Below are 26917 nucleotides of genomic sequence, written 5' to 3' on the forward strand. Positions count from 1 at the left end.
GGCTTTGTCTGCAAGGAGTGCTCATATTTGCCACGCAGCTTGAACGGCGTGTCTTTTGTTGGGCACAGTGAAATGAAAAAAGGCCTTGTGACGATTGTTTTGTTTCAGAACAGCTCCGAGCCTGCAGATGATCCGGAGAAAGCCTGGCTGAGGACAGAGAATGCCAAACTGAATGACATTGTTGATGCCTTGCACGTCGAGATGGAACAAATGCAGCACGCTCTGGAGGCCAAAGATCAGAGGCTGGAGGATTTGGGTAAAATGGATTGTCATATATGCTATTTTTACATTCCCTTAAAATAACTTGATCAACCAACAAGACAATGCCAGGTCCACTTGATGCCAGTGTTCTAACACAGTGGTAGCGATGTGGGATAAGGCTGGTAGCTAGCATACTAATGTCATAGTAGTGATGCTAGAGAACACCTGTAGCCAGTGTACTAACACTGAGGTATTGATGTGGGATGAGGCTGGTAGCCAGCATACTAATGCCATAGTAGCGATGCTTGACGACAAAACAACTTGATCAACCAACAAGACAATGCCAGGTCCACTGGCAGTGTTCCTAACACTGTGGTGGCGATGTGGGGCGAGGCTGGTAGCCAGGATGCTAATGTAGTAGTAGTGATGCTTGATGACAAAACAACCAGCAAGACAATGTCAGGTCCTCTGGTAGCCAGTGTACTAACACAGTGGTAGCAATGTGGGATGAAGCTGGTAGCCAGGATGCTAATACGGTAGTAGTGATGCTAGAGAAAACCTGTAGCCAGTGTCCTAACACTGTGGTAGCAATGTGGGATGAGGCTGATAGCCAGGATGCTAATGTCATAGTAACGATGCTAGACAACAAAATAAGCTGTAAAACCAACAAGACAATGCCAGGTCCACTGGTAGCCAGTGTCCTAACACTGTGATTGTCTTGTTGATCAACCAACAAGACAATGGCAGCATGCCAATGCCCCAATAGCGATGTTGGACTATGCCTGTTGCATTTCACTTGCATTTAACTTTGTGAAATCAGGGGATAAATGAGAGACCAGATGCAACCAACAACAGCAACTGTTTCCTACTGTAATAATAATGAGATGCTGTGCACATCCTGGTCCTGATTTAGCCACTCAGCAACTAACCATAACCCGTCTAATGGACATGATCTAGCATGGAATGGTATTGCATGGCGTTTAGTAATCATTTGCCCCTGCAGTAGAAAGTAGGGCATTGATGGCAGTTACCACAGCACTGCTTTAGATATCCAAAATAATGCCGTGTCATTTGATAATCTTTCTATTTAGAGGATATTTGCTGTACAGGATAGCTTACAAGGAAGTATTTGTGGAAAAAAGTACAAAATCATCCTACTCTTATCTCTCCCTCATGCTGTGCTCAGAAAGCTTGTTTGTTTGAGGACACTTGTTGGCTCCTGGCTATGATCCTGCAGTGTACGGTGCCTGTGAGAAGCAGGTAAACATGAGACAGGTGGATTTTCGAGGGTCAGTGCTTTATCTCTCCTACTGTTTAACATTCACTCATTGCTTACGTAACTTTAGTAACCATCTGAATATTTTCCCCTGGGCAGTTTTCCTGTTGTGTCTGAATGTCTGGATCCTTTTAAAGAGGCCATGTCATACATTTTTCTTATTATTATACACTTTACACAATAATTACTTTATGTCAAGCTCTGTCACATAACTTTACAGGAGGATGAAAAAAATATTCTTTACTTTCAGTGGGTGTTTAAATGGATAGATGGATGCATAGATATACAGTGTTGCCCCTTCGTTTTTCATGTTTGTAACTCTTACATGTTTTAAATCATCAAACAAATCTTAATATTTGTCAAAGACAACAGAAGTAAACACCAAATGCACCAACATTTTTAAATGAGGGTTTTTATTATTAAGAGAGAGAGAAAAAAATCCAAACCTACATGGCCCTGTGTGAAAAAGTGTTTGCCACCTAAACCTAATCATTTATTGGGCCAACCTTAGCAGCAACAACTGCAATCAAGCGTTTACGGAAGCTTTCAATGAGTCTTTCACAGTGCTGTGGAGAAATTTGGCTCCACTTTTCTTTACAAAATTGTTGTAATTGCGCCACATTGGAGAGTTTTCGAGCATGAACTGCCTTCTTAGTAGGATTCAGGTCAGGACTTTGACTAGGCCACTCCAAAGTATACAGTTTGTTTTTCTTCACCCATTCAGAGGTGGACTTGCTGGTGTGTTTTGGATCATTGTCCTGCTGCAGAACCCAAGTTCGTTTCAGCTTGAGGCCACAAACAGATGGACATACGTTCTTCTTCAGGGAATTCTAAACAGCACCATACCATCACACTACCACCACCATGTTTTACTGTAGGTATGATGTTCTTTTTCTGAAATGCAGTGTTACTTTTACGTTAATTTTGTTTCGTCAGTCCACAGAGTATTTTCCCAAAAGTCTTGGGGATCATGAAGATGTTTTGTGGAACAATTGAGATGAGCCTTAATGTTGTTTTTGCTTAGCAGTGGTTTTCATCTTGGCACTCTGCCATTGATGTCAGTTTACCCAGTCTCTTTCTTATGGAGTCTTGAATGCTGACCTTAACTGAGGCAAGTGAGGCCTGCAGTTCTTTGAATGTTGTTGTGGGGCCTTTTGTGACATAGATAAATAGACAGACAGACAGACAGAGAGGTTTAGATTGTAACACTCTTTTTTACTTCAACATGGAGGGGTGGGACTAAACTGCTGTGGGCTTAATAGGTATAACTATTGTATGTTAATACACTGAATTGTCACATCACAAAATGTTATTAAAAATGGGCTTCTTACATTTTCCAAAATAGACTGGGGAGGAAAACGCTATGAAACTTTATACTCTTAGTTAATCTTGTAACATTGGTCTTTTAGACCCGCCATTCTATAAAGGAAACCAATTGAAAGGAAGTGATGAAATTATGCATCACTAATTCTATAGTCTTCTATAGTCTCATGTGTCACAGTGTTATTAAAACATCACCTCCTTTGATACATCTTCATTGAAAGAGCCAGAAAGCTATCTGTTAAAGATGTCTGCATTGGCTGTGACTAACCTGAAGCACTATCCACTTTAAATGAGCCTAAAAAGGAAATAATAAGCGCACAAACACACAGTACAAACACACACTTGGCCCTTGAACCCAGTGGTCAGTGTTGGTCAGCGCAGGCAAGTGGACGTGTCAAGATCAAGCCCCGGGTCAGAAGCCTGTCAGTGCGCTTGGACAAACGGACCTATTCAGACCTGCAGTGGGCACTGACCTGAAACTGAGCAGGAGAACAAAGACACAGGGACCATGTGTCCACTGCTGTCCACTCTAACGTCTCTTTTATCACTCTGATTAACACATTCACTAAATACTCCATAAATAATGCTCCTAAAAATAAAGCTTTATGGCGTTCTTGTTGTCTTTTTGGGAATAGGTAACAAATCTAAAGTGAGCAGATGATGAAAATAGCAGATTTCTAGTGATGAAGCTCCACCATGACTTTTGGATTTTCATTTCTATTGAATGTTGTTACAGTAATATACATAAAAATCACAAGTAACGCTGCCACAGAGATACAAAGTTTTGTTACAATGACGAAAGATAGATAGACAGTCAGACAGACAGACAGACACATGAATGGACAGATGGATGGACATTCATGAGGATTCAATCAGGGATAAATCTTTTACATTATTAGAAGCCTTGTCCAGCATTGCTTCCACATTTGTTAGAGTGCCAGATACCAGCCTTGCCCAGCTGCACTGCTGTGGCTTTAGTACACTGTAAACCCACAAGTTGTTTGAACTTAAATGATTTAAGTCTGTTTTACATAAAATTGGATATTTCTAAACAATACTCAACTATTTTGAGTTAGTTGAACATTTGTGGGCACATATTATACACTCAAACTGAGATCTTTGAGTTGAACCAACTTATAATAACTGAGTTTAGTCTGTTGCCATTAACAGCTTCTTTTCCATTGGCTTCTGTCACAATCTATTTGCATACTGGGTGTGTCCAACAGTTTCTGACACTCACCATCAGTGTGTAATGATTCCCCCTGAGCTACCTTACAAATAAATCAAGTTCCCCTTTAGCTGTAATAACTTGATGTTTTAATTTATGCCAACTCACCATTACTTTCATTCCCCATTACTTAAAAAATTGAGCAAACCAGCTACCTTAAAAAAGTTAGCTTTAGGCATTAGCATAACCGTTAGCATCACATGTTAGCATTGCCACTGTTCTGGCCACACTTAGAATTGCTACTGTGCTATTAGCATTACTATCGCATTATTTCATATTAAATGCCACAGCAAAATTTTTACTTTTCAAAATAAAGAGCATCCCTATTGTTAGAAGACCATTGGCAATTCTTGGCGGTCCAACAAAAACTAGCTTATTCTTTTTCTTTTTTTGTTTACTCTAGTGTGAGTTTCCCAATCATATATAGTTTTGGTTAATATAAAGAAATTATAAAAATTTACTTTTCTGACTTACCAATTTGTCTGTTTCTGTCCTGTGTTTCCGTACTAGCTTTGGACATTTCGCAGCTTAAGTCAAAGGCAGAATATGACACAAAAGCCCTGCAGAAGGTATAACATTATTTACACACTATTATTTATGTTAATGACTCTAAGAATATGTTCACACAGCAGGTTAATGTGGCCTAAATTTGATTTTTTACATCATGAGACACAGGTGTTTGGGTCAGTTCAATATGTTGTTTTGAAATCCGATACGTTTTCAATTCTCAGAATTGTGACTGTCTAAACAGTCAGATTGGAATTCATGATTTTTTTTTTACTAACTCTAACAGTAGCAGTGATTTGAGGACTTAAGTGGCGAAAAAAAACAGATAACAGACCTAATAAATATTTAAACAGACTTGTTTCTTTCAAAAATTCAGTGTTGCTAATGAATTGGCCAAATGTGGCTACAGATTACTGCTTCAGTGTCAAAGGAAAAAAAAAAAAAACAATTGTGGTTGAATAATGTGACCTCTTAAACAAGGCGAAAATATGAACAGTGTGAACAACCTCAACTTCGGATTTGAACCAATGTACCTGCAATTTATCAGCCATAACATTAAAAACCACCTGCCTAATATTCAGTTGCTGCCCCCTCATTCTACCAAAAGAGTTTTGATGCATTGAGGCCTGGACTTCACAAAGCTTCTTAAGGTACCCTGTTGCATTCATCTGACTAAAGGACTATCATTAACAGCAGATCTGTTAGGTCTTGTTTTAAGTTGTGAGATGAGGCCTTCAGGGATCATATGAATGAGCCTATTACTGGTTTAGTTCTGCTGTCTCAGATTTGCTTCCATTGGAACCAGACAATCAATGTTTTTCATTTTACCTGTCAGTGTTTTTAATGCTATGCCTGATTGGTTTAAGGCTTGCCTTCTTCTTTTAGTATAAAGTTTCTATCCTTTTCAGGTGGTCTGTGAAAACGAGAAGCTAAAGGTACAGTTGGATGCTGAGAAGGAAGAAGGAAGAAAGCAGGTAAGATACAACATTTAGCTTGCTATCAGAAATGTTAACAAAGTGTCCCATTTTCTGTGTCCCCGTTTTTTTTTTATTTTTTTGTTTAGGTACCATCACAGCAGGCTACCAGCTAACAGCCCTCAAACACCTCTAATCTCATATTGCCCCCCGATATGCCCCCCTCTCCTTACCAGCAATGTTTGCTGTGTGTCTTCTTGGACAAATATGGCAGCATATGTCAGGTTAAGGTGAGGCTAATGGCCTCCCCCCCAAGATTGCTTCGCTGCTGTGTGAGCTATAGCACAGGGGGGCATGCCAATAGAGTGCGACACCAAACCTCTGCCATTGGCGAGCAACTGGTGGGTGAGAGGGTCTAGACTAAATCATTTTATTACTGTGTGTCTTATCGAGTGAGGGCAGCACGGGGACTGACTGGGTGGCGTGTCCTGATTGGTAAAACCCTGGCAAAATAACGCTTGGACGCATAGTTTATAGCACAGTTTATCTTTTACTGCCGCCATAAAGATTAAGTGTGCGTGTGATCATGGCCCTACGTGGTGTTAAGAGTGGCGTCGTGCCAGCAGTTAGATTGCTGCAGCTCTGAACGGTACTGTACTCGTTTCTGTTTTCCTAGCATTCTAAAATAATGGCTCTATTTTGGCCTGCTTCCTCTTATTCGCTAAAGTAGTTGCCATGGCAAACTAGAGGCTGATTGTTCAATATCTACTGTAAAACTTAGTGTAGATTACTTACAAACTAATATCTAAATTAGCTGATATCCAGTCTTACCTTTCTAAGCAGTTTATGTATTGATTATCAACAAAAAATAACAGAAATCAATGACATTTTTACAGTGTCATGAAAAAGTATTGGCCCCCTTATCCATTTCTTTTGTTTTTGGCTTTTTTATCATACTTCCATGTTTCAAATTATCAAACAAACTTTAATATTCAACAAAGATAGTCTGAAAAAATACAAAAAGCAATTCAGACCAACCTGGACTTTTGTGTACAAGCACTTGACCCCTATGAATTAACTGTGATTAACCACATTTTTTGGTAAGCTCAGTTCAGTTTCACAAGCCACACTTAGACCTGATTACTGCCAGACCTGCAGAATCAAGGATTAATTTAAATAGTACCTTTTCTGACAACATGAAGCAGAATAAAAGAGCTCATAAACCAACACATTATGCCCTGATCTGAACAAATTAAAGAACAAGAAAAAAGTCATTTCCTAGGCTTTGGAACTCTATTGAACCGCAGTGAAAGATATTATTTTCAAATTGAGAAAACATGAAACACAGGTGAACCTTCCCAGGAGTGGCCAGCCTACAAAAATTACTTCAAAAGAGCATGGACAACAGGCCTGTCTTACATCTTGAAGATCCCCAGGACTTTGAGTTAATAGTCAGAATTACTGAAAAACATTCTGCAAGAGTAGCACAACCAAGTTTTATTAAAAAGAAAAACTTTCGGAGGAAGCTTAAGTACCATATTTCCCATCTTGGGTACATAATTGTCATGGAAAAATATAGATTTTGTATGACATTCTGCAGCACCTTTTTCCACAGATGTCACAGCTGGTTCTGAAAATCCTGCACACTCGTAGGTTGCCGAAACTGGCGCCCCATTTGGTCTCATGAATGCTTGAAAATTGGCTATAAATCTGGAAACAGAGAAGTGTTGCAATCTTGTGGAGAAATTCTTGGGAAACCTTGCTGTTTGTAGGTGAGCATTATCCTGCTGAAAAATGCCAGTTGGAAGCCCTTGGTTGCCTTGAAATTGATTGTCAACAAATCAACAGGTTCTTCTCATTTACAACACCACTACAAATGAAGGCGAAGGTTGCCAATGATGCTCCCCTATTTAAACTTTGTAAACTGGGCAAAATATCTTCAAATGTTTCATAGAGGCAGTCAACAATCTCTCACCAAGAGGTACACTTCCATGAAGATCTGACAAGCCCACTTTACAAGGTTCTTCAAGTTGAAGTGATGGCTGGATGACTATGTCAGGGCATCACCTAAACATCAAGCAGGTCTTGTTACATGTTTCCAGGCAAAATATCTTCAAATGTTTCATTGAGGCAGTCAGCAATCTCTCGCCTAGAGGTACACTTCCTTAAAGATCCGACCAGCCCACTTTACAAGGTTCATCAAGTTGAAGTGATGGCTGTACGACTATGTCAGGGCATCACCTAAACATCAAGCAGGTCTTGTTACATGTTTCCAGGCAAAATATCTTCAAATGTTTCATTGAGGCAGTCAGCAATCTCTCGCCTAGAGGTACACTTCCTTAAAGATCCGACCAGCCCACTTTACAAGGTTCATAAAGTTGAAGTGATGGCTGTACGACTATGTCAGGGCATCACCTAAACATCAAGCAGGTCCTGTGAGCTGTTACTGGGTTGCAGTGGTTCAAGAATGGACAAATGCAACATGGTCATTGGTACCCAAGATCCATTATGCTAATTGAGGCCCTACTTTTCAACTTAAAATGACTTTTTAAGGTTCTACTGCTAACTTATCTAAGTCATCTAAGTTTCATCTAAATTCAATCTTTAATCGTGATTCCAGATACTGAAGAACACCTTAAAACTCTCTTGTCTGTAGTTCACGACTTGAAGTTTTCTAGGTGTTTGGTGGCATTAATGGCAATTGCACAATATTTTGCTGGTGGTTATAATGTTATGGCTGATCTGTGAAGTTCTTGTTGTTGGTATCTTCTATAATTGCTCTAAAAATAGTGCTTTTTTAAGATACATGCTATTATTCAATGTTCTAAAAGTGCTGACAAGACCCAACACACTCAAAAAAGCCTATCATGACATACTTATCATGGTAACAATAACATCATATGACCCACCCCCCTATGAGCCATAGCAGTTTAAGGCTTAATTCCTGTTGTAAATGCATTTGAATGTATGTAAACACTATTGCCGAGACACAAAGCGGCTCTTTGCTAAGTCATAAAAGAGCTGGGCAAAATTAACTTAAGCCCCGGTTACTGAGTGCATAAAGTTGTGTGGAAATGATGGGTGATTGCCAGGCATCATGTGCTGCCTAAGTGAATTTTCCTGCCTCACAATGAGCGAAATTAAAATATGAACGCAGAGGGCCGAGTGAAAGAGTGTGTTGTTCTCCGTGGAGCTTTTGAATTTTCGGCCACACAGAAGCCAGGGGGTTAAAAGTCTCCCCCTGCCCAGGCAGGGGTTGCTGGGAGACAAACAGCGAGGGCCCTCTCCAAGCTGGCAGAGTTTACCCAGCAATCAAACGCTCATATTAAACACGGCTCAGAGTCAAGAGCCGCACTCCACTCTGAGTAGACTACAGAGACGTACGCTTCTCCACACAAGAGATATGATCCATTCAGAGCTGTGTTTTACAACCACTAATCACAAAAAGCCACACATTTACTTTTATTTAAACTTTTATTTTATTGCAGATAGTTATGCCTGTCGCAATAAAACCTTTTTTTGTGGACGATATATCGTCCCAGAAATTATTCAGAATTATTATAACAATATTACTGTCATTTCAAGACAATTTAAAATACCACTGACATAATGATAATAGAATAATATAACAAAGCAAATATACCCTTTTAAAGACAACTAAATTTAACTCTCTATTGCACGGGGTTGCCCTCAGGCAAAAAACACTTTTTTGATCATTAGACCATCTCTTTAATTTTTGTGTTTTTTGTCACAAAATGTCTCAAAATATTACATTAAGTTTTTTGTTTGCTTACTAAACAGTGTTTTTTGTTGTTGTTTGTTGCCTCACATTATGCCTCACATTATGCAGCTAGGTCCCTTTTGTAGGAAATAATACTAATGCAAATAATACTAAAAATAAGAAATAATACTAATGCAAAAATAAATTAACTCTGTTCCATAAAGGGTTAAGTAATCATAGCTTGGAAAATACTGTATATACGTCATTCTTCACCTACTACAGTTCACACTGTGGGTACGAAGTAGCAGTTATTGAAGCATAGTTCTGGTATTGTATGACTGGCTAAAATACTGTTCACTGTTATATATGTGAACAAACAGACAATAATATACCACAATTACCAAATATTACTAAGGTCCATTTGTCCATTTATTGAATAATACAATATAATAAGTCAATACTGTAATGATCGTGACAGGCCTAAAGACAGTATAAACTCAGTATACTGTTAATTTTTTTGTCTTCTTAGCTTAATTTTATTTTTAATATAAAAGTATTTTTGCATTTCACTCCTATACCACATTCCTAGAAAATTGTGATAAGGGCAGTTTAGGGCTAGTGAAAAAAATATGACATAAAAAAGTATAAAGTCAAAAAAAAAATTGATGTAATTTTAAACAGATAATGTTTTGAAGAGCATAAAAGAAAATTGATCTCCAGTTTGTCATTCATTTCATAGAAAAGGTTGCAAGGCATTTTTTATATTTCCACTGTTGCATGATAACATTTAATGATTTAAAAAATACAGAGGAATTTCACTGTTACTCAATGTCACTTAAAACTTTACTTTGCAAAACAGAAGCCTTATTTTAACTTCATGTTCTCTGGGCTCTGAGGCATCTCAGATATTGGACAGTGGAAATGTGTTTTGTGGTCGGATAAATAAGTATTCCAGATTGTTTTTGAAATAAATTGATGCTGTGCTCTCAATTCTGTGGACCAAAGACCAAAAAGGATCATCCAGACTGTTATCAGCAATAATTCCAAAAGCCATGGACATCCATGTATTTTTCTGTCACTGTTCCCAGTGGAGAATGTATGCTCTCCTCAATGCCAAATGTCTTATAATTGTTGTGAGAAGATTTTATTTGGAATGCGTGGCAGGTCTGAAATGCAGGAACTGATGTATATTAACATATGAAATTAAGTTGACCAGACAAAACACAGAATATATTGAGTCCATACTGTCTGTAAAGAAATAATAGTAATGAAAAAATGTAATGAAAGTAATTTGCATTTTATTTGCATTTTTGATACTAATTTGCTGTCTGAATTATTTTACTAATATTATGTTTTTTTTTTGGTAATTTAATACAAATAAAGTTACTAATTGTTAAAATAAAAGATTAAGAGAAAGGCAATTTTAATATTATTCACATTATAATCTGTAAAAAAATCTAATAAGCTTCGTAAATGGTTGATGTAAAAAGTAAACATTGTACACATACAAGTAAATTCATTGTATGTATGTGTTTCTTAAAAACGATATTATTCTTATTTAAAGACCAATTACCCTAATTAATCCCTACACGTGCGTTTCTCTCAGTTTTGACGAGAAACAGAATGCTACATCAGGCACAGGTCAGTAATGTGCTTTTCTTTTCTGTTCCGAAACCCCAGAAAGATCAGAACAGAACAGAGGTTAATGATAGGGGAGCAGGTGGTGTCCAAAAATCCTCTCCGCACAGACCCGGGGTATAAAACGTGCTAATAAAGACATCCTTAATGTGGTTTCAATCAGCAGTGAAAGGGATTATCCATATTTAGTGCAGAAGTTCACAGCACCACCTATTCAGCCTGACCCACCTTTTGTTTGAATGGTCCTTTTGTGGCAGGCCTGACAAACTCAATGTGAAGGTCTACCGCTGGGGTTATGCATAAAAATGTAAAAGGAAGAGGAAAAATGAAGTGTGTGTTTTTTTCTCCCACATTATTTTTGGTGACTTTGATCAATGGAGCAGTAAATGTGTCGTGGTGGCCAGAGAACAGGGTGGGGGAAGTAGTGGGGATGGAGTAGGGGGGGGGGGGGGGGTTGCTCTGGGACCACTGAGGCTCAGCTGGGTGTTCACTTGGCCTCAGTCAGTAAAAAAGCCTCAGAATGAACTGGCTGTCCATTGATCTAAAGCACCACCAGCTGACCGCTGAAAAGATCCCGTCTTTTAGGATAACCAGGGGAAAACAAGGGCAAAAAATGGTCCAGTTAATCTGTAAGGGTAAAACCCTCTCTTTTGGCTACTAAGGTTAACTTGAAAAGGAAAACTAATGCCCGATTGGCGTTAAATCTGGCGAATTTGCAGGCTAATAATCCTGAGAAACCTGTGCTGTGTGTGGGCGAGCATTATCCTTCAGAAACATGCCAGTTGGAAACTCCATGAGAGGGAACACATATGGCTACTGGATATTCTGCACCTACTGTATCAATAAACTGTTGGTTTCCCTTTTGTCACTACTGTGGCTGTTATTTATTTATGGCTCCCCAGATCATCATACCATCAGTTGGGACAGTATGCTTCTCCACAGCAAAAGCAGGATTAAATTACTCACCTGAAGGCCTTTAAACTCAACCCTAATCATCGTTAGATAGACAGGTTCAAACAGAACCTGGATGTTTCATTAAATGTGATACACTGTAGTTCCTGTCCATAGCAGTCCTGCTCGGTTTTACTCTTTAGTTTATACGGGGTCTACTGAGCAATTATGCAGGGGTTTTCACCTGATGTTGGTCATGCTATTTGCATATTGAGGGTGTCATCCCACCCCTCTCACTATCATCACCATCAGTGTGTAGTCATTCTCCACAGACTTCCTTCTCTTGGGATTCATATATGTGTTGTACAATAACTGCCTGCTCTCAGTGTTGAAGGCCGCAAGAGCAAGTTACTGTGTTTTGTGTTGCTGAGTGTGTATGGCAGGGGTCTGCAATAGGCGGCCCGTGGGACAGATGTGGCCCACAAGCATGAAACATCTGGCCCGTGAGGTTGTTTCGTCCGTTCTTGAGTTCCTTATAATCTTAATCTCCTTATAAGGGTGTTTTTCCCAATACAGTAGCAGGGGCAGTGGTAGTGTATTGGACCGCGACCCTGACAACACTGGTTCGATCCTGTGTGAGGAGCGGTGTGTTTATTTATTTTTATTTTTTCTTTATCTGCTTTGAGTTAAACTGTTCTGCAATTATGTTCAACAACCCTCTGGGATGGAGAGCTACTAGTCTGTGGCACTCCATCCTATTACACTTTGTTTTCCAAAACAGATTTTTTTTTTGTGACCCGCCACCTAATGGCTTCAAAAATACCTGGCCCGCGACCAAACTTAATTGCTGTCTGGGTGCAGCTGGTCATATCTATGTTACTGCAATGCTCAATTGCTAACCTACATTAACAAAAAGTGTAGTGTTGTGCTCATTATGTGTTTCGTTTGTGTAAATTGATTTTTTGTGCAGTTAACGTAAAAAAAGAAGTTGATGGTGACATTTATTAAGTTCATGCTATATAAAATGCTTTTTACTATAACTGAAAAACTAATTCACCATACTTAAAATACTTTTTTGGATCAATGTACTTCTACAAGACATTGACACACAACTCAGAAAGTCTATTGCAAACCGTTGCGTTGCTGTTTTCAAATTTCTTCAAAGTAGTTTCATAAAATTTAGATCTGGCCAGTTCAGAACACAGTGCTTTGTCTTAAACCATTCTGGATGCTTTTTGATGCATCATTTGGTCATTGTCTTGCTGGAAGGCATATAACAAAATAAACAAAACCTTCTTTGGTAGTCTTTGGATTTCATAATGCCATGAACACAGTCAAAGGCATTGTGGACTGGTATTGTGGATTCCTCAGATTTCAGACTGCGTTTTTTATGTCTCAACAGTGGGGTCCTCCTGCTTTTTTCTACCGTAGGGCCCCATTTTATTCAGATGGTGATGGATAGTGCGAGCTGACACTGTTGTACCTTGTGTTTGCTGGACAGCCTTGGAAGTTGGTTGAATTTGGAATTTGGTTGAAAGTCGATTGAGTTTCTTTAGCCACTATTTGGGCAATCCTTAATTTAAATATTCCATTAGTTTGTCACTTCCATCCACGTCCAGCGGGGGGTTAGCTATGGACTGCGCCATGGACTGTAAACTTCTTAATGATTTTTAAGATATTTGGAGATGGATTTGTAGCTTTAAGATTGTTCTTGTTTTGTCACAGTTTTGGTCATTTCTAAGACACTTTTCTCAATTTAATCTGGTTAAATGTGTGATTTCTATACTGCAAGTACCTGTCTTTCACACATATACAAATTAAGAAACATCACATGATTGAAATGCAGTTATTTCTTATTTAGTAAATAGGAAAAGGCGCAAATGATTTTGTCCAATTGATTTTTTTTTCTCTGCTTTTCTGTGATATTTCAATGCAAATAAAAGCAGTAAACATGTAAATACCAATGCAATTGCAACTGCAATAATTGTCCCAAAGAAGTAATGTATTTTCTGAAGCTACTCTAAAAAATATATATTTATTTAAATAACTCTAGCCTATGCAGTATGTAGGGCATTTTATATTTGCACATCGTCAAAGCTAGACAAGGATCAGTTGGGATCCTGTGCAGGTGTAGCCTGTCACAAGGTGTCAATTTGGAGTCACACCCACTCTCTTCAAACATGTCATTCTGTCCACCCACAGAGACAATGGGGGTCCTACAGTTCCACTGTGCTTCAATCACAATACACCAGAGACTCTACTTCTAACTGAGCTACGATTATGTTCAGATTTTCTGTTCAGTGTTTCTAGAAACCACACAATTTCTTACATTTACTTTGACATTTATTTCATTGTAGATAATCTGAAACCAAGGTATTTTGTTCATATCATTTGTTAATGTACATCAGACATGTAATACATTCTAAAAAAGCATGTATTACTTTGTAATGTTGACAGTCCTTCTTACAACATGCCATGATGTTTTTGGCTCTGTATTTTTCGCACTGAAAGGTGCACTTAAAATTAATTTTAATTTAATTTTCCCAAAAATTGTCAGTGTGCCTTATAACCCGGTGGGCCTTATGTATGAATTTTACCAGTCAGGTATTAAAGAGCAGTAAAGCCACTCCACTGAAGTGCAGCATTATACAGGAGTTTCAGTTTCTCCAGCACTAAGCCTGGATCAGTCTCGTAGACCTGCTAAATTAGTAGGAAAACATGGCGACACCCCTGTTCCTTACTAGTGTCACATAATGCACCTTATAATCCAGTGCGCCTTATAGTGTGAAAAATACGGGAAGTGTTCCGGGTGTTTTTTCGTTGCGTGCTTCCTGTAAACATGTTGTGCAACATTATGAGGTCATATTTTTCCCATTCAAAATCCTCCACAAAGGCAGGCAGGCCAGTCCAGTACTCTTATCCTCTTTTTCGACAACCATGCCTTTGAAATGTGTGCAGCATGTCGTTTTGCATTGTCTTTTTGAACAATGCATGGATCCTCTTGGGCATTGTCATTCAGTATTTTGCCCTGTAACTTTAAGCATTATTGCTGTCAACACAGAAGTGTTCATACACAACTTTTGCTTTTGAACATACAGTATGTTTTTGTAAAACATTTCCACTCTGCAGTGGTCCGTCCCAAATGCTTGCACTGCTTTTAAGTTTTTATGGATTGCACCCTCGCCTCCCAATTTCTTGAATATACAGCTCTGGACAAAAAAAAAAAAAAAGTTAAAAAATGTTTCTTTGACTCAAATTACCAAATTGAAAACCTCTGAAATATATTTAAGAGTAAGATGGATGATTACAAGCCATCAAACCAGGCTAAACTGATTGAATTGTTGCACCAGGAGTGGCATAAATTTATCCAAAAGCAGTGTGTAAGACTGGTGGAGGAGAGCATGCAAAGGTGCATGAAAACTGTGATTAAAAAACAGGGTTATTCCACCAAATATTGATTTCTGTAATCCTAAAACTTTATAAATATGAACTTGTTTTCTTTGCATTATTTGAGGTCTGAAAGCTCTGCATCTTTTTTGTTATTTAAGCCATTTTTCATTTTCTGCAAATAAATGCTCTAAAAGACAATATTTTTATGTGAAATTTGGGAGAAATGTTTGTAGTATGTCTGTAGTTTATTGAATAAAAAAAACAATGCTCATTTTACTCAAACATAAACTTATAAATAAATAATTCTCTGCATGCTTTTATTCTCACTTCTGCAGATGGCCCAGCTTCAGCAAGAAATGGAAAAAGAGATTGAGTTTATTAAAATGTCACAGTCACAAAAAGAGGTGAGTGTGACAACTTGTAGTATGTTAAACATATTAAAATCTATTATAATTAGCCAATTTTGATTAAACCTTTGGTGTACTGTTTTTTATCATCTATATTCCACTACAATGTAACTGATTGAATCAAATCTAATAGAATCAGTTTTACTTGTCAACGATTCACACCTCTATTTATGGTGTCATTTGAGCCACTGCATTTCAACTTGGCCTGGCGCAGAGCGCTTGCAGGGTCCTGACCTCTCGGGCGAAGGACAGTCCAGCCATCAGCGCGGACATCAGAGCGCTAAAGCAAAGAGAGAGGATAAGCTGCACACGCCATATTGATCCAAGCCGTGAGCCACCAAGTTAAATTACAACTCGCCTCCATGCAGACCCACATCCATCAACATCATCCGGCCGTACGCCTCCCCTTTTATTTTCCTGAAGGAGTGTCTGAACCACAGACTTTCTAATTCTTTATTTGAAACTTCGGGCTACCACTATTAACAGAACAATTAAAAGAGAACAATTAAAAGCAGCAAAACAGGCTGTTTTCTCATTATGAACAATAATGGGTAACACTTTACTTGGAATGTCCATTTGATGGCCTCATTGATGCAAACCTAACATTCAACTAACTTTTAACTGCATGTCTATTAAATGCAATTGAACTGAAAGGTGAAAGTAAATGATTCTCTATTGAATGTAACCCTACATCCAACCCTAACCCAAACACTAATCTTAACATTTTAGTATTGGATTTAGGGTTAGATTTAAAGTTTAGGTTAACGTAAGGTTAGGGTTAGGTGTAGGGTTAGATTCTATGGTTGATTAAGGGTTAAGGTTAGGGTTAGGTGTAGGGTTAGATTTTAGAGTTGATTAATGGTTAAGGTTAGGATTAGGTGTATGGTTAGATTTTAGGGTTGATTAAGGGTTAGGTGTAGGGTTAGATTTTATGGTTGATTAAGGTTAGGTGTAAGGTTAGATTCTATGGTTGATTTATGGTTAAGGCTAGGATTAGGGTTAGGGTTAGGTGTAGGGTTAGATTCTATGGTTGATTTATGGTTAAGGCTAGGTGTAGGGTTAGATTCTATGGTTGATTAAGGTTAGGGTTAAGTGTAGGGTTAGATTTTATGGTTGATTAAGGGTTAGGGTTAGGTGTAGGGTTAGATTTTAGAGTTGATTAATGGTTAAGGTTAGGATTAGGTGTAGGGTTAGATTTTATGGTTGATTAAGGTTAGGGTTAGGTGTAGGGTTAGATTTTAGAGTTGATTAATGGTTAAGGTTAGGATTAGGTGTAGGGTTAGATTTTATGGTTGATTAAGGTTAGGGTTAGGTGTAAGGTTAGATTCTATGGTTGATTTATGGTTAAGGCTAGGATTAGGGTTAGGGTTAGGTGTAGGGTTAGATTCTATGGTTGATTTATGGTTAAGGCTAGGTGTAGGGTTAGATTCTATGGTTGATTAAGGTTAGGGTTAAGTGTAGGGTTAGATTTTATGGTTGATTAAGGGTTAGGGTTAGAGTATAAGAGTTAGGTTAGGGTTAGTCTTAGAGTATTAGGGTAAGGGTTAGAGTTAAGTTGCACTTAATAGACATTCAGTTGAATGTAAGTTAAATGTTAGTTGAGCATCAAGAAGGCCATAAAATGGACCATACAAGTAAAGTGTTGCTACCAGTGATCCCACTTACTGTCATAAACATGGAATTTGGACTGCTACAGATCCAATCGGTTTAGGAGCTGATAATGGTTTGGTTTTAGAAGGGGGCACTATGGTGATTGCTATCTCAACTGCTATATGACAGTCGGTCACCCCTAGTAGTGATATGAGGGACACTAAAACCTCAGCAATATGCAGGTTATCCTGCGACCATGTACGTTGTCTCATATGAAAGAGCTTCTTGCTTTCATTATTTATCAGGATAATGCTCGCCCACACACAGCAAGGATTGTCCCATGCTGTGTCAGCTCAGTTGGCTTTTTACAACCATCCACTCTTTCACAAATGTTTGTAAACACATGAATACAGTAACTAATATATGTGTCCCAGTTATTTTGACCAAATTATAAGTTGTAGACTTTTTAGACCAATCCAGGCTCTTGTATATGCGCTTTTGTGGCAATTCTTGTAAGGTCAGAGAACCTTTATGGAACATTGGTTAAAAGTCCAATTTTATGGAAAGGAACAGGGCCTACATTTTTTTCCACAGGTCAATACTGCATAACTCAAAAGTCAGTCATATAAGTCTTATAAGTCATCTAATCTGAGATACACTACTGGTCAAAAGCTTTAAAACAGGGGTGGGCAATTAAGTTTTTAGTTTGCAGAAAGGAAAACATAAATTAATAAACCCACCACTCCTCACGCAGAATTAAACCTGTATCATCAGGGTTGCGGTCCAAAAAAAGCTATAGCTGTCCCGATTAGTGATTTGGGACGTGGCCAGGAACAAAAACGCTGCTAAGGAGATAGGGAACCCAAAACGGGTGAAAACCAAGGTCAAGCCGAGCGCAACAGAGAGACGGGAAAAGCTAAAAACACCCTCTGGGCCAAGATGTTGGCCCGCGGGCCGCCTACTGCCGACCCCTACTTTAGAACATCAACATTTTTTGTTGTCCAGTAGCAGTGCTGTATGATGCAGACAAGCTTTTTTATTTTATATTTTATTTTCTTAGCAAAGGCTTTATTAATGCAATTCACTTCACTGTCAGACCTCTGAATTCTTCTTTTCACTGCTGAAACTGAGACTTAGTCCAGTGTTTAACTGAGTTAAAGGCGTTGTTGCCATGTGGGTCAGCCAGACCTGACTCTTCCTGTGGCAGTTTTCTCCAGTTTCCAAGAGTCTTTTGAAGGTGTAGGAAACAGTACTCACTGCCTCTGGTTTTAATTATAATTTCTCTATAGAAAATTATAGTTTCTAAAGCTCAGTTCCATTGCTACTTAACCAGCTGTAAGCTGTTAACCAAGGATTTTTTTGTTTTTCATGTTTTTTTAATTTTTACTAATATATATATTTTTACAGTAAATGTAGTTTTTTATTATTTTTTTAAAAAACATTTTGTACACTTGATTTCCAGTTATTGACTGGACATGTCAAAAATAAAGGAAAATAAATTTGGCACCTTCTAGAACTTCTGACCCGTAGTGAATATTTTTATAGGATTTTTTTCACATACTGTTTTCCAACCTAGCTAACCGAAGAATATGCTTGTGGGTGGAGCACAGATAAGGTTGGTCATTGGCGAAGCACTATAAAAGCATTAATCGGTTAGTTTTAGCATTATAAGAGTGAAAAATTGGAGTTTAGGCCAACATATTTAATTAATGACTTATTTGCTCTGTTATTCTCACACGATATCTCAGACAGGGAGCTGTCTCTGCTACCATTTCGCCTTCTTATCAAATAATGCTCCTGATAAAATAGCGTGTTATCTGTAAGGTTTGTTTAGCATACGCTATCAGAGGAGCCCAGGCATTAAGCATTCGTAGCCTCCCCCTTCTGTCTTCATGTCTCTTTATGTCTCTCTATCTATCTCTCTCTCTCTTTCTCATTCATGCCTTGCTTGTGACAGCACTGGGCAGTTAAAGGGCAGGCGTCTGAGTGTGTGTCTATGTGTGTGTGTGGGTTGGGGGGGGTGTGTGTGGGTTGGGGGGGTGTGGGCTCGAGGTTGATTGGTAAGATGTCTCTGTGTTTATAGTGACCACACAGAGCCGGCGTTAGCCGTGGCTCTCTCTCACCGTGGTGCTGGGTGCGGCTGGAATGTGGCAAGCAGCTGACCCAACACACGCTGACACACTGGAGTGGGTGAGGGGCTGCGTTGAAAAGGGACCGGACAATAGGCCCCGTTTAAAGTCCACTTCATAAAGGAACCTCCGCACTGTAGTGGCCGGCTGACGCAGACCCTTATCTGCTTTTTCCTGTCCGTCTTCCTTTTTCTGTTCTTACCCAATCACATCGATCAGGTCATTAAGCGACGTCATTCGAAGGCTTGAATTTGACATTAGCTGTCTAGTCTTGGGCTGCACAATACATTGCATGTTAATCGTCATCAACATTTCAAAAAGCTTGTAACTTTTGTATTGAACGTATTGATCTACAGTGTCTGCATGGCACCCCCTTGAATCCTAATACAATATTATTGGTAATAGTGGGCTTCCTCAGGGCTCTCTTGTAGGCCTATGGCACTAATAATTAGTTACTATTAAATGTGGGCTTATATAGCTCTGGAAAAAAATTAAGAGACCACTTCAGTTTCTGAATCAGTTTCTCTGATTTTGCTGTTCAGAAATCAATATTTGATGGAATAACCCTGGTTTTTAATCAGATTGTTTATGCATCTTGGCATGTCCTCCTCCACCAGTCTTACACACTGATTTTGGATAACTTTATGCCTTTACTCCTGATGCAAAAATTCAAGCAGTTCAGCTTGGTTTGATGGCTTGTGATCATCCTTATTCCTTTTGATTATATTCCAGAGGTTTTCAATTTGGTAAAATCAAAGAAACTCATCATTTTAAGTGGTTTCTTATTTTTTTTCAGAGCTATATATAGACTCTAATGAGATAAGCACTGAACACAAACATTTAAATAATCAACAGCTATGAAATGAGTTCATATTTTATCTAGGATCCTTTTGCACTGTAGTGGCCTGCTTTTATCTGTTGTTTCCTGCCCGTCTTTTTTTCTCTGTTCTTACCCATTTGTAGAACTAAGTTCGGGTCTTTTTAAATGACATCTGAATTTGACATTAGCTGTCTAATCTAGGGCTGCACAATTAATTACATGTTAATCTTCATCAGCATCTTGGAAAGCTTGAGACTTGAGAGGGATGTAATGGAAATACGAGATGATGTAGTGAACTATCTTTTCTACATGGCATGCCCTTTTTATGGGGTTCCTCAATGCTCTATTGTAGGACCTATGATACTGATAATTATTTACCATTTAATTACAATTCTTCTGTACTATACTTATGGGAGTAAAGAGCTGAATGTGGTTTTTAATAAAGACACTAATGGGTTAAATACTGAACACAAACATCAATAAAATCTACAGTTTACGCAAATATTGGGAATTGCTAGGTTCCACAGGATCTATTGTAGGGCCTATAACACTCATAATGTTAATGTGAATTCGTCAGTACTGCAGTCAGTTAAAAAACTGGACTCAAATTTGTTCAATTGCTTGTAGGCCTCTCTCTCTTCCTTTATTTTACCTGTATTTCCAATCATCCCATTTAACAACCTGCTGCCAGCCATCAGACACCATTGAGTGTGTCCACTCCGCATTGATCAGTTTGAGATTGAAGAGGAAGGCTGAAGACTGAAGTCTTTGCGTCTTCATTAACGTCCATCTTCAATGCCCAGTCCATCGGCCACCGCCTCACTCCGTCCACTGTTTCATCGCCGCAAACAAACATCGACGCCTACTCCCTTCATCACACAATGGGCCTTTAAACACTCTTCCTTTCACTCTCTTTCTTCCTTCAGTCTTCAGTTAGCGAGAAACAAAACCAAACAAAACCTCAAAAAAAAGCCCAGGCTGACACCCTTTCTGTGACGGGTTAGACCAACAACACATTCCGCGCCCACTCGCGCTCCGAGGCGCCCTAAAGCCCTAAGGCCTTTTGGGCCGGTGTGATGTCCGAGCTGACCCAAGATGACCCGACCTTCACACCCATCCGAGCGTACGCACTCAATCAGGCGACATGACATGGCTCAAAGCTCGGGCATGCCGAGATTGGACATGCCACGCAAAGTGGACACTCGGCTTTAGAACGGCTCTTTGTTGCTGCCCAATGATATAATGATGCAGAGAATATGGGCCTTCACTGAAATCATGTTTGGAAAAGGATCAAAAGCTTGCCCACTTCTCTTTAGAAATTACCCTTGCCCCTGGTTAGGGCAGCTTGGTGCAGCTCTACACAAGGGAAAACGTTTGTTTTCAAGTGTAACCCTTCCCTATGGAACAGAGTTCAACAAGAGCAAGAGAAGAAATCCTCCCCCTAATTATTGGGACAACCTTTCAGGCACCTGACACAGATATATAGCAGTGGAGCGCTAACGTTTAGCAACCTAACTGCAATTTAACTATTTAAATTAATAGCAGGTGGTGTAACAATTATTTATTTTTGTCCATTCCTTAATTCCTCTGTGATGGTGAGATGAAATTAGCTGTTACTAACTTATTTTTAGCCACTGGGACAAACTAGTAGAGATTTGTTTCGGCTTGTTATAAAGAAAATGGCCCAAAAAAACATCAAAACTACACATTAAACTATGGTAATATGTTGGTTACCATCATTTTTAACCAGAAAATCTCTCCAAGAGTGTGCCTCTGAAAAATCTCAGTTTGATGGGTCATGTAGCCCCAACACTTCCCCCTACCACTCCAGTCTAACAAAAATCGAGACACCCTACTCATGTGCATGAACACACAAAACAGAGGGGTAGGGCTAAGTGGTAAGGCCAAGGCGTATAAATGGGATTGGCCCTTCATGTAGTCAGTCAGCTAAGCCCTGTTCGACATCTGAAGTTGGCTTATCTACTTTTTGTATTTGGGATATATGAAGCTGATGCTGCCAGCAAGTAATGGAAGCGATGCAACCAATGTGCAAAAACAGTGATCAGACCTATTGTACACAATTAAAACAAGTGATTTGGTCAACAAAAATACACTCGTCCTCGAAGAAATAGTTGCAAAAATAGCACCCTGAAGGAAGTGCCTGATTGCAATGATAGTTATAAGAAAGATAAAAGTAATCGTAATCACCCTAAGAGTGATAAAGGGAAAGAGCACCATTACCCACTCAGAGAGAGCAAGGCCAATTGTGCTCTCTCAGGGCTCTGGCAGCTGATGGTAAGCTGCATGACAGGGATTCAATCCCGACCATAGTGACAGCCCTTTAGAGTGCTGGACCGCTGAGCACCCAAACTCTTGGTCATTTTATTAAACTACACATACAGACGTAATGTTTAACAGGTGTAACACAACATGCAAGACATCTCTGCATGGAGATGTAGAGGTTCCTAATGGTGTCCTGTGATAATCCTTTCCATGCAGCTTAAACCTTTTTTTTTTTTTTGACAATGAGAATGTTTACATGTGATCTCCAACCTGTTTATACACCACAGCGCATGCCTAAATCATGGTACACTCACTTTAAGCTGTGTAGAGTTTATACATAGCAGCAAGTCAAATTGTGTCAAAAAACGTAGATATAGGCAAGATAAGCTTGTTAGCTTTATTAGACGCATAGCTCCAGCTGACTTTAGCTGATCATTCCTACATTTAATGTAAGTGTTAATGGGAAAATATGCAAATTGGGTTCCTTTTACCCTTCGTCTTCTTTAGAACTCCTTCGAAGGAGAAGTAGATCTTTTACACATGCTTTTGGGTGTTTCTTAGAAACTGGCAGCTGAGAGACTGGCAGAGCAGGAGAGGCACGGTGCTCAGGAGGCCAAGCTGAATGCCCAGAAAGCCCAGAGAGCAGCTGCCCAAGTGGAGGTATACATGCTTCAGACGACACTTAATGCTAACGCCGCTAAATAATGATTAAAAGCTGGTTAACGACGTGCAGATAAGGGCATTGTGTTAGCTGGTACTTATTAGCATTCATGCATGATTAGCATTTTCCACTGACATTCTCCGAATCTGAGGAGATGTCAGGCTGAGGTTTCAGATGAATCAGGCAAGAATATCTGATATTCCCGTTCTTGATGACGAGCAGATTCCACCAGTTTGCTTTTGTACTGTTTTTCAAGCTGGATTCAAAGGACAGGGCTCTAGCTGAAGAACTGGAGAAGCTGAGGAATGAAGAGAAATCACAGAAGCAGCACATTGACAGGTATGCACTTTTGGTTTGGCGTAATGGCCCACATTTGCTAAAAATGCACACCTGAATAAAACAGACTGCATTGTCTTTGTCTTTCTTTTGTATTAGGTTACAAAAGCAGATAGCTATGATCAGTCGAGCGTGGGAAAAGAAGTTTGAAATTCTCCAACAGAGGTACCTGCTGTATTTTTGCTGCTGTGTGTTAATAGTGTGTTTGGTAGATAATGTACATAATCTGTATGGAAAAAAAAAAAAAAAAACTTTCTCTTATGTGCTGACAATGTAGTCCATAAACATCATACATACTGTACTGTATATCGTCGCTGTCCTATGAAAAATACTTATCTCCATTTTTCTCGATTTTCAGTTTACTGCATAATTTGAACAGACAAACTGTCCCTTACACTGTGTCAAAATTTCTTGATGAACGGACCAATAGAAACTTTTCAAAATGACCTGAAATAAACTCTTTTTATATTGACTTCCATTGAAAGTTTACAAGGTTTTTTTCTCTCTCCTGTAAAGTTGCTGTTTTGCAGATAAGTGTTTTTCATTGGACAGCGGCGATATGGATATATGAAAACTAAACTGCAAAACCGGACAATTATAAATACACTGTTTTTATGTTTTTTTATGTCACAAAAACCAACACATTTAGAGAAGTAATCTTAATTTACAACGCAGTTTTCCAGAACATCTCACAAAGTGCTTTGAAGACACAATAAAATAGATAAATGTTAAACCACAAAAGAATCAAATCATCCAACTCTCAACATAGTCATCAAGGTTCATACACAACTAAAAGCAAGAGAATAAAGCAGAGTAAGTCTTTAAACGGTTCTTAAAAAAAAAAAATGAACCGATGAGTTTGAAATCAGTTTGGAGATCACTCCACAATCTGGAAGCTTAAGCTTCAAAAGCCTGGTCACCCTTTAACTTTAGTTTAGTATGTGGAACTTGTAATTATAACATGTAATTATTTAAGAGTATCGTACACAGGACATGCTGTCCCACTCAATATTATGCAGCCTAAAATATCTAATATCCAGTTCATTTAATTGTTGATCAGATTTGACCACCAATTACCACAAGGGAGTTTCTTGAAGGCAAAACTTGACATCATGTTTTGCATTTAATGAAATATACTAAAAGAGAAGTCTGATGTGAAATGGTTGGACAATGAAACTGAAACACCTGGTTTTAGACCACAATAATTTATTGTCTCGACGGACAGTTCTGGTGGAAATAGGAGAGTTGAGGTGCACATTGGATTCTGCTGTGATTTGGGCAGCCGTGGTTTTATGTTTTTTGGATACAATCCGGGTTAGCACCCGAACATCCCTTTCAGACAGCTTCCTCTCACAGCGTCCACAGTTAATCCTGTTGGATGTGGTTCGTCCTTCTTGGTGGGTTGCTGACATTACCCTGGATACTGTGACTCTTAAAACATCACAAAGACTTGCTGTCTTGGTCACAGATGCTCCAGCAAGACGTGCACCAACAATTTGTCCTCTTAACTCTGGTATGTCACCCATAATGTTGTGTGCATTGCAATATTTTGAGCAAAACTGTGCTCTTACCCTGCTAATTGAACCAAAAACACTCTGCTCTTACTGGTGCAATGTGCAATTAATGAAGATTGGCCACCAGGCTGATCCAATTTAGCCATGAAACCTCCCACACTAAAATGATGACAGGTGTTTCAGTTTCATTGTCCAACCCTTGTACAACCTGACTGGTAGAATTCATACATAAGTCGCACTGGATTATAAGGTGCACTAATGATTTTTGGGAAAATTAAAGAGATTTAAGTGCTCCTTATAGTGCGAAAAATTAAGGTAATTCAAAATCAACTAAAAGGAACCATATTAATTCATATTAATTCTGGTGTTCTACAGCTTTCATGCCATTAAGGATGAAATGTTCTTGAGGCAGAGCCTTCAGCGCCAAGCAGCTGTACTGCACCAGGCCTCGGTTCGCTACACTGTAAGTTTCCTCTCTCTTTTGCTTTATATAAGACTCAACTCTCTTCATACTGCTTCTGGGTAGAAAACACTTCTTTAATTAATTTGACCAAAATCAACCTCAAAATAAGAAATTACATTTACAAGCTTTTAAGTTTAACCCCAAATGCTTTATCATTACAGGCTACTGATTTACGTCCTCACCACGAGGCCAAGGGCACAATCATTATTACCGTTACCGTCTGCACCTGTAGCTTGTTACATGCAAAAACGCATGCACACAAACACATCAGAGGTTAACCCAGATCAGAGTTTAACAGGTGCATGCCTATTAGGCCTCTCCATTGGGGCCTCAATTGCTGATGGCTGATGAATATGCATAGGTTTGTGCTTGGCTTGTTTTTTGTGATTGCCCTGCACTCGGAGCTCTCAAACTGAAAAAAAAAAAAGAGTAAATCTTTCATCACCTTATTCCCTCAGGGCACCAGCTCTGCCCCGTGTCACCACTTACACAAGTGTAGTACCGGTAAACGAGTTGGCAGCACTGATTAAAGTATTGGGTGCTTGGAGAACAGAGACCTTGTATGAGTGAGGTGGCTTCTGACATGCATTTTAAATAGGCCTAAAATTTGACTGTAGCCCAACTTATATTGACTATATATTGACTTTACCCATGCAAAAGAGTGTAGCAGTATTTATTAGCAGTATTAATTACAGTTACAAGAAAAAGTATGTGAACCCTTTGGGATTACTTGGATTTCTGAAATAAATTGGTCATCAAATGTGTTCTGATGTTCATCTAAGTCACAACCATAGACAAACACTGTCTGCTTAAACTAATACCACACAAAAAATTATGTATGTTTGCATGGTTTTATTAAACACAACATGTTAACATTCACAGTAAGATCGGGAAAAAGTATGTGAACCCCTCAAGGCTAATGACTTTTCTAACACCTAATTTGAGCCAGGATGTGATGCGATTGGATATGTTGGTTAAAGCTGCCCTGCCCTAAAAAAACACACACCAGTTTTGAGTTTGCTGTTCTCAACAAGCATTGCTTGATGTAAATCATGCCTCGCACAAAAGATCAAGCTCTCAGAAGACCTACTGTACGTTCAAGAATTGTTGACTTGCATTAAGCTGGAAAGGGTTAAAAAAGTATCTCTAAAAGCCTTGATGTTCATGTGTCCACGGTAAGACAGACGATCTACAAATGGAGAAAGTTCAGCACTGTTGCTACTCTCCCTAGGCGTGGTAAAGTCCTGTAAGGATGACTGCAAGAGCACAGCGCAGAATGATCAATGAGGTGAGGAAGAATCCTAGAATGTCAGCTAAAGACTTACAAAAATCTCTGGCACATGGTAACATTTTTGGTGACAAATCTACAATAAGGAAAATATTAAACAAGAGTGGAGTTCATGGGAGAACACCACGGAGGAAGCCACTGCTGTCCAAAAAACAAAAACATTGCTGCACGTTTGAAGTTAGCAAAAGAGCACCTGGATGTTCCACAGCATTACTGGCTAAATATACAGCTGAAGTGGACAGATGAAATCAAAATTGAGTTGTTTGTAAGGAACGCACGGAGCTATGTGTGGAGAAAAAAGGCACAGCACACCATCATCAAAACCTCATCCCAACTG

General features: G+C 39.0%; 1 protein-coding gene across 1 annotated transcript in view; it reads left to right on the forward strand.

Annotated features, from left to right (window-relative positions):
- The window catches only part of c4h10orf67 (chromosome 4 C10orf67 homolog), a 43079-nt gene that overhangs the window by 14490 nt on the left and 1672 nt on the right, over positions 1-26917 (forward strand). Inside the window, exons 7-14 of the mRNA XM_049478971.1 lie at positions 109-256; positions 4539-4597; positions 5444-5509; positions 15425-15493; positions 22880-22978; positions 23236-23318; positions 23415-23480; positions 25205-25292. Of these exons, the coding sequence (XP_049334928.1) occupies positions 109-256; positions 4539-4597; positions 5444-5509; positions 15425-15493; positions 22880-22978; positions 23236-23318; positions 23415-23480; positions 25205-25292 (678 nt within the window). The remainder of the gene's footprint in view (positions 1-108; positions 257-4538; positions 4598-5443; positions 5510-15424; positions 15494-22879; positions 22979-23235; positions 23319-23414; positions 23481-25204; positions 25293-26917) is intronic.

This window comes from Astyanax mexicanus, chromosome 4, assembly GCF_023375975.1.
Source record: "Astyanax mexicanus isolate ESR-SI-001 chromosome 4, AstMex3_surface, whole genome shotgun sequence".
NCBI lineage: Eukaryota > Metazoa > Chordata > Actinopteri > Characiformes > Acestrorhamphidae > Astyanax > Astyanax mexicanus.